Here is a 14,700-nt window from a genome sequence, read left to right as displayed (position 1 = left end):
TATATCTACAGCCGGAAACAGGCCTTGTCGGCCCTCCAAGTCCGTGCCGCCCAGTGATCCCCGTACATTAACACTATCCTACACCCACTAGGGACAATTTTTACATTTACCCAGCCAATTAACCTACATACCTGTACGTCTTTGGAGTGTGGGAGGAAACCGAAGATCTCGGAGAAAACCCACGCAGGTCACGGGGAGAACGTACAAACTCCTTACAGTGCAGCACCCGTAGTCAGGATCGAACCTGAGTCTCCGGCGCTGCATTCGCTGTAAAGCAGCAACTCTACCGCTGCGCTACCGTGCCGCCCATGTGTTTAAAAGTTCACTGGTTTTAGATTTCGTATTACCTCGTTGTTTTTGACTGGATTTATCTAAATAAGGATCTAAGACACAATTAAAGTCTCCCCCAATTATAACATTCTGGTAATTATATTCTGCAATTATATTCAAAATTGCAGAGTGCTGTAATCAATTGCCCATTTTGATCAACAATTACAGAGCATGACAATAGCTTTATAGATCTCTGTCAGTAAGTGATTTACATATTGTAAATCTGGGACCAGCAACTCTGTCCCACTGATCACTGTGGTCATCTAGTGCAGCACCTAAACAAATTGAAATGCAGGACTGATTAGTCTGCAGATTAAGAGTGAAATGCTTTATTGATTGTTTTGAACCTTCAATATGAAGTATTTGCAGATCTTCCGCTCTTTGTGCCAGATGTCTCCACTTGCCCAAGAAGGCTTTGATCTTATCAATCTGCTCCTGGAAGCTAGAGTGCATCAAAATGTTCTTCTGCTGAGTTGCAGAGTGATAGTGGAGATTAAATCTCCTTGTACAGCCATCAAGTACTGCAACTGTGCTTGGCCTTAGTAACAACCCCTAATTATAAAGAATCATTAAGATTCACAAGGTAGCATTGTGATCTGAAGACAGACAGTGTTGGTTATGCAGCACCTCTTCACAGATCTCCCTCTTTCCACAAGTGCTGTCTGACCTGCTGAGAATCGCCTGGAATATCCGTTCATATTTCAGATTTCCCCCCATCTATAGCTTATTTTCCCCCTTCACCAGCCTTGTCATCCTCAAGTTGTTTTGTATTCCACAGACTTTATGCAGAGGGTCTTATTGTTATTTTACGGATTTGGCCATTACCCCCTCATGTTTTCATTGAACCAATTTTGCAAACATCAACCAAAACAAACTCATTCATTGTACCTGTAGACGAGGGTTGATGGTGAAGCTGCCAGATGTGGGATTCATGCAGGAAACATATTGCACATTATGAATCTCTTTGAGGGTAAGTTTAGTTCGATCGTACCTGGTAAAAGATGAAATTTAGTTTGACATTAGTTTGAGTAAGTGGGTGAACAGGCATGAACAAAGTAATGCAGAAACACGGAGAGTGCTTGCAGTTATAGTGTGTCCTTCATAACCTCAGCTTTATCAGAGCTACGTTCATCCTCCTGCGCGCCAAGGAATATAATCCTAGCCTGCTCAACCTCTCCTTATAGCTCAAGCCCTCAAGTACAAACAACATCCCAGTAAATCTTCTCTGCACTCTTTCCAGCTTAATTATATCTTTCATATATAGCAGGGTGCCTAAAACTAAACAGGTTTCTCCAAATATGGCCAAACCAACATCTTGTACAACTGTAACATAACATGCCAACTATACTTAATATCCTGACTGATGAAGGCCAATGTGCCAAACGCCTTCTTTATCGCCCTATCCACCCGTGATGCCACTTTCAAGGAACTTTGTGCATGCACCAAGGAAACCACACTGCTCTACAACACTCCCCAGGGTGCTGCCATTCACTGAAAGTCCTGCCCTAGTTTGACTTCCCAAACAGCAACGACACATCTGCAAAAAACTCCACCAACCATTCCTCAGCCCACTTGCCCAACCGATCAAGATCCTGCTGTAGCTTTTGATCACCATCTTCATTATCTACAATACCACCCACTTTAGTGTCATCGGCAAAGTTACTAATCGTGCCTTGTATATTCTCATCCAAATCATTGAGATAAACCACAAACAGCAATAGGCCCAACACCCATCCCTGAGGCACACGAGGCTGCAAGTCTCAAATTCAACTTTCTCCCATCACCCTCTACTTCCTTCCATGAAGCCGATTCTCTATCCAGTCGGCTAGCTCCCTAGCTTGTTGGCATATCGGTAGTGATTTAGCAAAAGTAATTGGCCTGAAATGTTAACTCTGTTTTTTTTGTTTTTTATTTTTTTTTATTTTTGAAAAGCATATGTACAAATCGAAATTTAAAAAAAAACACATTTGTTACAAAGTTCTTACATAGCTTCAATTTTTAAATTTTTGAAGAGAGAAAGTAAAAATAAAAATATAAAACTATAAACTTGGGGAGAGAGAGTAAGAGGGTTAAAAAAAAAAAAAAGATCTAACAATAAAAATTAACGGGAGTAGATCCGGGAGACAAAAACCACAGCTGTACATCCAACCCCCAACTCAAGTTTCAACTTTTTATTTAAATTTTTTTTTATTTTTTTTAATTTTAGTCCTGTGCCAAACCCATTTACTTTTCTAAAAATTCAATAAATGGAGACCATATTTTTAAGAATAACTCAGGTTTGTCGATTAAGGCAAACCTTATTTTTTCCAAATGCAGGGTCTCTGTCATTTCCATAGTCCACATTTTAATTGTGGGGGTTATTGGTTTTTTCCAAAATTTAAGTATTAGTTTTTTCGCAGTTATTAGACTGTAATCAAGAAAATGTACCTGACTTACTGTAAAATTTGTAGTATGTTCTGATAATCCTAATATAATTAATTTTGGGTCCATATCTAATTTTTTATTAATAACTTTAGAAACTATTTTAAAAATCTCCAACCAGAAGTTTTGCATTTTTATACAAGTTACGAAAATATGAGTTAAATTAGCTTCTTGAAATTGACATTTATCACACATAGGAGAGATACTAGGAAAAATCCTATTTAATTTCGTCTTCGAATAATGTAATCTATGTATTATTTTAAATTGTATTAAGGAATGTCTAGTATTCAATGAACATTGATGTATATGTTGTAAACTTTCATCCCATATATCTTGCATTATAACTTGATTCAATTCGTCCTCCCATGCTCGTCTATAAGATTCTGATGACGGAATGTCAATGTCAAGGAGAATATTGTAAATAAAAGATATTAATTTATTTGAGTTATAATGTCGATTCAGGCATACATCAAGTATTTCTGGACCTCTAAACTTATATTCTTGCATGTGTGATTTTACATAATCTCTAAGTTGTAAATATCTAAAATAATTATTAACATGTAATCCGTACTTCTGCTGTAACTCCTGAAACGAAAGAAAAGTTCCCTTATGATAAAGATCTCCCACCCTTTTGATTCCATAACTTTTCCATTGAGCAAAGCCTCTATCTAAGACAGACGGTTTAAAAGAAGGATTATTCGCAATAGGAAGGAAAACAGATAATTTACTCAATTTTAACGTAAGCTTTAATTGTTTCCAGGTACGGATAACACTATGTATAATGGGATTACCTCCATATGTTTTTTTATTTAAATTTATTGGAGCTAAGAGGATTGCACCAATATCAAATGGTAAACAATCCTCTTTCTCCATCTTTAACCAATCCGATTGTTGATCAGAATCATCCAACCAGCAGGTTATATTTTTAATATTAACCGCCCAATAATAAAATAAAAAGTTAGGTAAAGCAATTCCTCCATTAATTTTAGACTTACATAAGTGTCTTTTATTTATTCTATGAGTCTTGTAGTCCCAAATAAAATTAGTAACAATTGAATCAATTTTTTTTAAAAACTTTTTTGGAAGGTAGATCGGAATTGCTTGAAATAAATATAATAGCTGTGGAAGAAAGATCATCTTTATAGCATTACTACGACCAACTAATGATATAGGAAGTGTTTTCCAAAATTGGATATTTCTGTGTAATTTAGCAAGTAAAGGAGGAAAATTTGATTTAAATAAAGAAGTATATTTCCTAGTCACGTAAATTCCAAGATATTTAAACTTTTCATAGGCAATTTTAAAAGGAAATTGTTGAAGTATGGCCGGATTATGCTCCATTATTGGCATAATTTCACTTTTATACCAGTTAATTCTATAACCTGAAAATGAACCAAATTGAGTTATGAGATTTAATAAATTCGGAATGCTAATTTCTGGCTTTGTAATATATATTAATACATCATCCGCATATAAAGAAATTTTATTGGTTGTATATTTAGTATTGTAGCCATAAATATCTGAATTTGATCTAATACTCTCAGCAAGTGGTTCTATAATAAGGGCAAATAAAAGTGGTGATAGTGGACATCCTTGTCTACAACCCCTAGCTAAATGAAATTTAGATGACAGCATTTGATTAGTTAATATTCTAGCTGTTGGGGATGTATATAAAAGTTTCACCCATGCACAAAAATTTTCACCTAGTTGAAATTTTTCCATCACTGAGAAAAGATAGGGCCATTCTACTTGATCAAATGCTTTTTCAGCATCTAGCGAGATGATTGCTAAATCTTCATTTAATAGTCTATTTGAATAAATTATATTAAACAAGCGTCTCAAGTTGAAAAATGAATATCGTTTGGCTATAAAGCCTGATTGATCGGGGTGTATCAATTTGTCTATAACTAGACTTAATCTCTGAGCTAAGATTTTCGCTAATATCTTCTGATCAGTATTTAAAAGAGCTATCGCCCTATACGAACCAGGGTCTTCAGAATCCTTATCTTTTTTAGGAATGAGGATTATTGTTGATTCAGTCAGAGTTTGTGGCAATCTCTGTTGTTTAAAGGCGTGACTATATACAGTTTGCAAACGTGGAGAGATCAAACCACTGAATTTTTTATAAAACTCTGTCTGCTTGTAGGTGACTCGCAGTTTGGCCGGGTACAACATTCCGAATCTGAGCGATGGGATCTTCCTCAGAATTGATCTTGTCTCATTAAAAAGTGCTCTTTTCTTAACCACCTCAGCAGGATAATCTCTAAAAATACGGATATTGTCGCCTTGGAATGATAAGTTTCTGTTGATAGAAAACAACTCAAAGGAAAACAAAATCCAAGTCGTGTGAATTATTAAACTCTTATATAAATAATGCAAATATAAAAGATGTTTGGAGGATTGATAATCCTTCAGGCCGAGAGTATTCATTTTATTCACCTGTGCATAAAACTTATTCAAGAATTGATTATTTCTTGGTGGACTCCAAACTTATTCCTTATACGTATAATTCAAAATATCATAATATTATTATATCCGATCATGCCCCTTTAACATTTAGGGTAAAACTCCAAGGAGTAACGGGGAAACAGACTAATTGGAGATTTAATCCGCAAATCTTAAATGAAAAAGCATGTTATGATTATCTTAAATCGCAATTTGAGATTTTTTTTAACGCAAATGACCTTCCTGAAACACCTGCGTCCCTGCTTTGGGAAACATTTAAAGCGTTTGTGAGAGGATGTATTATTGCTTTTCAAGCGTCTCAAAACAAGAAGAACCGAGCTGAACAGAATGACCTGGAAAGTCAGATAAGACAGTTAGACATAACAAATGCCATCGCTCCCTCTATTGAAATACATAATAAAATTGCAGTTCTCAAATATAAGTTAAATTATATCCTTTCAGCTCATATTTTAAGGCTTTTTCAATATACTAAACAAAAACATTTTGAATTTGGAGATAAACCACAGAAATTGCTAGCACGTCAACTCCGTAAATTAGAAGATGATTCTACAATTCATAAAATTAGATCAGAAAATGGAGATTTGCTTAAACTACCTAAGGATATTAATCAGAGATTTTTGCAATTTTATCAGTCATTATATTCATCAAAAATAACAGATACTTCTGCGCAGATGCAAAAGTTTTTGCAGGAATGTAACCTTCCTGGTTTGAATGTGAGTGATAGAAATTTACTGGGCGCAGAAATAACTATGAAAGACGTTGAAGAGACTATTAAATCCATGAAAAATGGGAAGACTCCTGGCCCTGATGGCTTAAATAATGAGTTTTAACTCTGTTTTTTGACTCCAAAAATGCCACCTGATCTTCTGAGCATTTCTTGTTTGCATTGAGAATTTCCACCATATGCAGCAATTGGCATTGCAGCAGTTGCAGTTGGTGCCATAATGAGGAGGCATGATTCTAACACTGGCTCTGTACTATCATGTCCTTCCATGTGTTCAAGCTGTTTCTTTGTTACTCTAAACGTTCAAGTTCACCAATGTTAGACTTTGTTCTAATACCCACCATATCCACATAGGTCCATCAATAGGTTTCAGGATGAGACCAGAGGATATAAGTTTGAGGTGAAGGGGAGAAGATTTAATAGGAATCTGAGGGGTAATTTTTTCACATAAAGGGTGGTGGGGGTATGAAACAAGTTGCCGGAGGAGGTATTTAAGGTAGGAACAATCCCAACATTTAAGAAACAAGAAATATGGATAGGACAGGTTTGGAGGGATATGGGCCAAACATGGGAAGTGTAGCTGGGACATGTTGGCTGGTATGGGCACGTTTCCACTGTGTATCACTCTATGACTCTATGACTATGACTCGGCAGTATTTTTTTTATGGATATGAATGAATCTTTTGAAAGAAACTAGGAGTTTCTCAACATCGTTGTTGAATTTAAAACTTGTATCTCTTAAATATCTTATCACATCCTCAAGTCCAAACTGTTTTGCAAACAATAAATATATTTTCAGGACGTGTTCTCAATTATTGGGCCTGGCAAATACACCTGAAAAGAACAATTAAATGAATTCATAATTTGGTAATGTTGGTTTAAAAAGGAATATTAGTGTGGATAGAGTGATTTAAACTAATAAATGAAGATAAACCTGATTATTTTCTGTATGTACAAAATGAAAAAATTTGCACTCTCACACAAAATTTACATGAAAATGTCCCTCGTCTACTTACACGAAGTGCTGGGGAAAAAAGGCCTTAACTCCATGTCCAATGCTACTGGTATTTGGAAAATTGTCACGGAAAACCAGAACTCAACAGGTTAATATCATGTTTGCCCATTCTGTTTGCCCATTCTAATCTCCGGAAGCCAATTTAAAATATGCACCATAATTTGGGTATATCTCAGCAAACTTACAAGGCTGGAAGGAATTTAGTGCCATTTATAAACTTGACAGATTCCTATGATACAAGTTTCATACCAGATTTGGTAAGCTTTTTCAATCAATTTCCAGCTTTTCCAATCAATTTCTCTCATTACAATTCATAAAAACATTTAGATATAACTCAGTTAAATCTTGCTCTGAAATATTAATTAGAAATATTCCAATAAATGTTCAAATGAATATTATGTCAAATATAGGCTTTATTTTGAGTCCGATGTCAGTTTTAAAATGAAGTTGATCAAGTCTACCCAGCATATCTAGCCTGCTTTCCTCAGTAATGCAAACAGATTTCAATCTGGATCAATGGTCAATTTATGAAATCAAAAGTCACAACTCTGTCAGATATCATGGGGTTTTTCATAAGATCATTAGTGATAGGAGCAGAATTGAGCCATTCGGCCCATCAAGTCTACGCCGCCATTCAATCATGGCTGATCTATCTCTCCCTCCTAACCCCATTCTCCTGCCTTCTCTCCATAACCTCTGACACCCGTACTAATCAAGAATCTATCTATCTCTGCCGTAAAAATATCCAGTGACCTTCGCCTCCACAGCCTTCTGTGGCAAAGAATTCCACAGATTCACCACCCTCTGACTAAAGAAATTCCTCCCAATCTCTTTCCTAAAAGAACGTCCTTTAATTCTGAGGCTATGACCTCTAGTCCTGGGGTCTCCCACTAGTGGAAACATCCTCTCAACATCCATTCTCTCCAAGCCTTTCATTATTCTGTACATTTCAATGAGGTCCCCCCCATTCTTCTAAACTCCAGCGAGTACAGGCCCAGTGCCAACAAACGCTCATCATAGGTTAACCTACTCATTCCTGGGATAATTCTTATAAACCTCCTCTGGACCCTCTTCAGAGCCAGCACATCCTTCCTCAGATATGGGGCCGAATATTGCTCACAATATTCTAATTGCGGCCTGACCAGCGCCTTATAGAGCCTCAGCATTACATCCCTGTTTTTGTACACAAAGCCCTCTCGAAATAGATGCAAGCATTGCGCTTTTGGACAACATGGAACTCACGCCACTTCACGCAATCGAATGTATACCATGAAACTTCACAGAAAGCAGAGTTAAAAAGCTGCAGTGAACAAGTACTGGTAATCCTCAAAATGAAAAGCACTGTAAGGAGTTTGTACGTTCTCCCCGTGACCTGCGTGGGTTTTCTCCGAGATCTTCGGTTTCCTCCCACACTCCAAAGACGTACAGGTATGTAGGTTAATTGGCTGGGTAAATGTAAAAATTGTCCCTAGTGGGTGTAGGATAGTGTTAATGTGCGGGGATCGCTGGGCGGCACGGACTTGGAGGGCCGAAAAGGCCTGTTTCCGGCTGTATATATATGATATGATATGATATGAAATGACTGGGACATAATTTTCTCTTGGAAATGAATTCAGGTGTTCGTGATCCGAATAAGCAGCCTAGATTGCATTCAACATAATGTCGAGCAAACATTATAAGTTTCCGCCAATTGATTAACGCACATTTTGTTCACAAAATGCTGGAGTAACTCAGCAGGTCAGGCAGCATCTCAGGAGAGAAGGAATGGGTGACGTTTCGGGTCGAGACCCTTCTTCAGTCTGAAGAAGGGTCTCGACCCGAAACGTCACCCATTCCTTCTCTCCTGAGATGCTGCCTGACCTGCTGAGTTACTCCAGCATTTTGTGAATAAATACCTTCGATTTGTACCAGCATCTGCAGTTATTTTCTTATCGCACATTTTGTCCTACCCTCCCGAGACAAACTCATACATCGTTCATCTCTACTACTTCATCTTCCATGATCTACAAAGATAGGATGCATTAAGTAACTGCGTAGCACATACCAATGGCTGTAGTCCAAATGCTGCCTGATGAGTGTATGCGGCTGGACAGTGCCGTAAGTGTCAACTTCAGGCATGTTCATGTCATCAATAAAGTAGACCAGTCTCCTGTTGCCGGGTGGCCCGTAGTTCCTGCCAGCCTTCTTCTCGAGCGGCTTTTCCAGTATGGCTACAAAATATAAACAGCAAATATTATTACAGGTAGCATGAGATTTAATCTCAGGAGAACAAGTGTGCAACCACACAGCTAGAGTTATCAACGTTATCCTTTGTAGTTCTGGTATTAAGACTGCCTTTCCGGTAAGATGATGTACTCATGCCAATGAATGCTGAGGACCATCTGACCCTTAATAGAGTTTAGAGTCATGCAATATGGAAACAGGCCCTTCGGCTCAACTTGGCCACACTGACCAACATGTCACATCTACACTAGTCCCACCTACCCATGTTTGGCCCATATCCCTCTAAACCTATCCTATCCACGTACCTGCCTAAATGTTTCTTGAACATTGTGATAGCACCTATCGGCATGGTGGAACAACGGTTTGTAGGTTTAATGGTAAAATTGTTTAAAAACTGTCTCTAGTGTGTGTGGGATAGTTTTAGGATGCTGGGATCGTTGGTCGACGTGGACTCGGTGGGCCGAAGGGCCTGTTTCCGCGCTGTATAAACGAAACTATCTGCTTCAACTACCTCCTCCGGCAGCTCGTTCCATATACTCACCGCCCTTCTTATTAAATCTTCCCCCCCATCACCTGAACCTATGTCTTCTGGTTCTTGATTCCCCTACTTTTAATCTCACACACTTTGTTACAGTTTCTTTCTATTTAATTTGACAACTTTCATACAATTGCCTCTCTGTCGTTTTGTATGAATAGAAAAAAAGAAAAAATTATGAAATGGTATTTTAGGTCACTTGTTCCATTTCCCCATAACGATGCCATTACAATTACAGCAGAGTTTCAGACCACTGATGGGGAAGTCCAGAACAAGGGGTCACAGTTTAAGGATAAGGGGGAAGTCTTTTAGGACCGAGATGAGAACGTTTTTTTTCACACAGAGAGTGGTGAATCTGTGGAATTCTCTGCCACAGAAGGTAGTTGAGGCCAGTTCATTGGCTATATTTAAGAGGGAGTTAGATGTGGCCCTTGTGGCTAAAGGGATCAGTGGGTATGGAGAGAAGGCAGGTACGGGATACTGAGTTGGATGATTAGCCATGGTCATATTGAATGGCCGAATGACCTACTCCTGCACCTATTTTCTATGTTTCTATGTTTCTAAAACAGAATAATGTCAATACTGGTGCTGTTCACTTGGTTTCTATGAAATCAGAATCAAGCTCTGAAATCTTCCTTCCAAAGTAAATGGTATGGCGTGGCAATTAATGGTTAGAATTTCCTCAGTCATTTATTGTTTACAGCTCTGCCTTTGACATTGATGGAGAGCTGAGGCCAGCCCCTTTCCAACAAGAATGGGATATCCATACAAATTTGTTTTACTTCTTCTACTGCTCTATTTGCTGTGTGCAGTGAATTTGTAAGCCAAGTTCTTTGACAGCATGTTCCTTGTCACAGCCCAAGACAGCTGAGTGATTTTCCTGCCAAAATGTTCTCTTCTATTATCAAGCATGTTGTGCGAACTGTGGCAGCCATCAGAAATGTTCTTTCCTTTCCTTTCGTTGCTTGCCGATGTTGATGCTCATTGATCTTCGAAATCCCACGTTAGTCATTTATTCACGGTGAGGCTTGGACTACCTGCCAGCAGCTGCTCAACCATAATAGGCATCAGACTGAGTCCTGATCCTCTCATCATGCGAGGATCAACAAGGGACACTGGAGCATGGACTAACTGCATCTGATTTTACCTTGCCCTGTGGAAGGGGCAGTACATGGGTAGAAGAGGTCCTTCTGCAGTTGTACAGGGCCCTAGTGAGACCTCACCTGGAGTACTGTGTGCAGTTTTGGTCTCCAAATTTGAGGAAGGATATTCTTGCTATTGAGGGCGTGCAGCGTAGGTTTACTAGATTAATTCCCGGAATGGCGGGACTGTCATATGTTGAAAGACTGGAGCGACTAGGCTTGTATACGCTGGAATTTAGAAGGATGAGAGGAGATCTTATCGAAACGTATAAGATTATTAAGGGGTTGGACATGTTAGAGGCAGGAAACATGTTCCCAATGTTGGGGGAGTCCAGAACAAGGGGCCACAGTTTAAGAATAAGGGGTAGGCCATTTAGAACTGAGATGAGGAAAAACTTTTTCAGTCAGAGAGTTGTGAATCTGTGGAATTCTCTGCCTCAGAATGCAGTCGAGGCCAATTCTCTGAATGCATTCAAGAGAGAGCTAGATAGAGCTCTTAAGGATAGCGGAGTCAGGGGGTATGGGGAGAAGGCAGGAACGGGGTACTGATTGAGAATGATCAGCCATGATCACATTGAATGTCGGTGCTGGCTCGAAGGGCCGAATGGCCTCCTCCTGCACCTATTGTCTATTGTCTAAGAGGTGAATGGAGAAACGTTCTAGTGCCACAACCCTTCTAACCCCGCTCAGTCCGCCTACACCTGCCTGATCTCCCGCTTGCTAAATACTTTAACTCCCCCTTCTATTCCCACACTGACGTTACTGTCCTGGGCCTCCTCCATTGTCAGTGAGGCCCAGCACAAACTGGAGGAACAGCACCTCATATTTCGCTTGGGCAGCTTACACCCCCGCAGTATGAACATTGACTTCTCTAATCCTTGCGTTCCCTCTCTCTCCATCCCTCCCCCTTCCCAATTCTCCGACCAGTCTGACTGTCACGGACAACATTGTATCTCTGTTTGCTTTGTTGTTACCTTCTCCCAGCTAACAATGATGTATCATGGTCTGCTTCTGTCCTTTGGCCTTTTCAGTGACCTAGTCTACATTTTCCTTGAGCCTCATCCCCATTGTCTTTTTTTCACACCTTACACTTCCTTATCTTTGTATCTCCCTCTCCCCTGACATCAGTCTGAAGAAGGGTCTCACCCGTGACGTCACCCATTCCTTCTATCCAGAGATGTTGCCCGTCCCGCTGAGTTACTCCAACATTTTGTGTCTATCTTCTGCTAATACATGACCTCTATAAAAACCTGCCTTTGTGAACGTAATATTCAAGTGTTGACATTTTGCTGTGAGGTCAGAAGGTCCCATCTTTTTCCAACATAACTAACAGTCAAATGACACATTGAATGGAAATAAAATGACAAAATAATCACAGATAGTATGGCGTAGGAAGGAACTGCAGATGCTGGTTTAAACCGAAGATAGACACAAAAAGCTGGAGTATCTCAGTGGGACAGGCAGCATCTCTGGAGAGAAGGGATGGGTGACGTTTCGTATCAAGACCCTTCTTCAGATAGTATGATGTTAGATTTTCATAACTGAAAATTAATTGCCAACCACACACTTATTAGACTTAACAGAACAGAAAGTACTGTTACAATTGTTTGGTGATTTTGGAGTGCGGTGCAGGCTGTGATTTTATTATAAGTCTCATTGCTTTGAGTGCTGACAACTCAATAGCCACCTAAAGCTGGCATTTTCAAATTTCTCCTCTGTTTCATCTTTTCAATTTTTAGTTGCTATTGAATTATTATTTCAGCCGTTGCAGCTTTGGGCCATCTTCCGTTCTCTGTTCAGGTCATGGTCTGCTTCTGTGCTTTGGCCTTTTAATGGGCTCGCTAATTGTGCCTTTCACTCTATTTTACTGCTTGTTCTTCTTCAATTTATTTTTTTGCAGTGAAACAAAACTCATGGAAAGACATGCAGGTTTGCAGGTTAATTGACATCTGTACAATTGTAAATTGTTCCATATGGAATAGGTAACGTTTCGGGTCAAGACCCTTCTTCAGACAGATGAAGTACGAAGATGATTCCTATTGAAAACCAAGCTCACCACACATCGTAGCAGTTTGCATGTGTATAGTTTGCAAACATGGCCACACATCAAAATGTCAAAGGGAAAATATTCAAAACGTGAGCTCCCGTAGCCAACACTAAAGAATGCAACTGAATGCTTTGGGAAATAAAGCATTCACAGTGGCACAACAGGTAGAGCTGCTGCCTCACAGCGCCAGAGACCTGGGTTCCATCATCATCTCGGGTGCTGTCTGTGTGGTGTTTGAATGTTCTTCCTGTGACCACATGGATTTGCCCCAGGTGCTGCAGTCTCTTCTCATATCACAAAGACATGTGAGTTTGTAGGTTAATTGGTCCCTGGAAAATGGCCCCTAAAGTATAAGGAGTGAATGAGAAAGCAGGGTAACATAGAACTAAAGTGAACTAGTGATCGATGATCGGCGTGGACTCGGTGGGCCGATGGGGCTGTTCCCATGCTGTATCTCCAATAGTGTTCTGCATTTTGGAACATCGTTTATCGTGTATTGTGTGTTAGTCTGGACTGGTGAACAAATACATTGGCGTTATCACGCTGAGAGTGCATTCCCTGATTTAGGGGCGCCAGTCATGTGTTGCCTGTGTACTGCATGTTTTTAAATGGTTATTCAAACTGCTTTTCAGCCACTTTAAAATTAAAAGAACTCCTACAGAAATGGCAACTGGATGCGTCACCACTTAATGAGGTTCTGTGATGAGATAGTAAATGCATAGAGCATTTTTGAGCCACTGGAAAGCTGAATAAATTATTTCCCAAAAGCACAAATAAATTACTTTAATAAAGAGCAGAGTATGTCATCTGCACTTCAGGGAATAGAAATGACTGAATTTAGACCACATAAAAATGGGGCAAGTTCATTACATGAGTGTGTGCTCCTTTTATACCTAAAGTATTTTACCTCACCTAAGAGAGCAGTTAAAGATCTGCTTCTCAAACATATACCTTTTTATCTACGCAAGCTTGCTTAATCTTATTTCCCAAGTGTGATATGCATGAGAACCAAAAAAAAACAGTGAACTCATTTTTTTGCCAGGCCAAACGATGTTTCCTTCCTGAGTCCACCCAGTGCAAGAGCATCCGTCTGGCTAACAGGCGCTGGGAATTGCTGGAAGGCACTCGTCTCCTATGGATTCTTCTGAAATCCCACACCTAATTTAAGACCAGTGTCATTATGAAGCCACAGAAGTGAGAGGAAATGATGGTGCACAGATTATATCATCATTTACTTCACTTTGCCTCATTATTGCAGGAAATATATCCCGCTCTGCGAAGAGAATCCCAGAAACATCTACAGCGAGACTGCACATGAATAAATAATTGGGAATGTGCTGCCAACAGTTACATTGGAACTAAATTGCACTGTTGGACTCAGAGATGTTAAGGTCATCAATCAGAAGGTTACCTCCATCTGAGGAGTCAATGTCGGTGTTGCCTTATCTTTGAAGGATATCTTCTTTACTAACCTTCATAACGAGAGGATTTCAGTATAGGAGTAAAGAGGTTCTTCTGCAGTTGTATAGGGCCCTGGTAAGACCACAACTGGAGTATTGTGTACAGTTTTGGTCTCCTAATTTGAGGAAGGACATCCTTGTAATTGAGGCAGTGCAGCGTAGGCTCACGAGATTGATCCCTGGGCCCGTGACCTGCGTGGGTTTTCTCCGAGATCTTCGGTTTCCTCCCACACTCCAAAGACGTACAGGTATGTAGGTTAATTGGCTGGGTAAATGTAAAAATTGTCCCTAGTGGGTGTAGGATAGTGTTAATGTACGGGGATCACTGGGCGGCACG

General features: G+C 39.6%; 1 protein-coding gene across 1 annotated transcript in view; it reads right to left on the bottom strand.

The window, feature by feature from the left end:
- dnah9 (dynein, axonemal, heavy chain 9) overlaps nucleotides 1-14,700 on the bottom strand; it is a 467,621-nt gene that overhangs the window by 305,844 nt on the left and 147,077 nt on the right. The window contains exons 38-39 of the mRNA XM_078400937.1: nucleotides 9,001-9,166; nucleotides 1,219-1,321 (exon numbers count right to left, since the gene is read on the bottom strand). Of these exons, the coding sequence (XP_078257063.1) occupies nucleotides 1,219-1,321; nucleotides 9,001-9,166 (269 nt within the window). The remainder of the gene's footprint in view (nucleotides 1-1,218; nucleotides 1,322-9,000; nucleotides 9,167-14,700) is intronic.

This window comes from Rhinoraja longicauda, chromosome 6, assembly GCF_053455715.1.
Source record: "Rhinoraja longicauda isolate Sanriku21f chromosome 6, sRhiLon1.1, whole genome shotgun sequence".
NCBI classification, from domain to species: Eukaryota; Metazoa; Chordata; class Chondrichthyes; order Rajiformes; family Arhynchobatidae; genus Rhinoraja; species Rhinoraja longicauda.
Note: the sequence above shows the minus strand (reverse complement) of the source record. Positions and strands in the feature narration are given on the sequence as shown.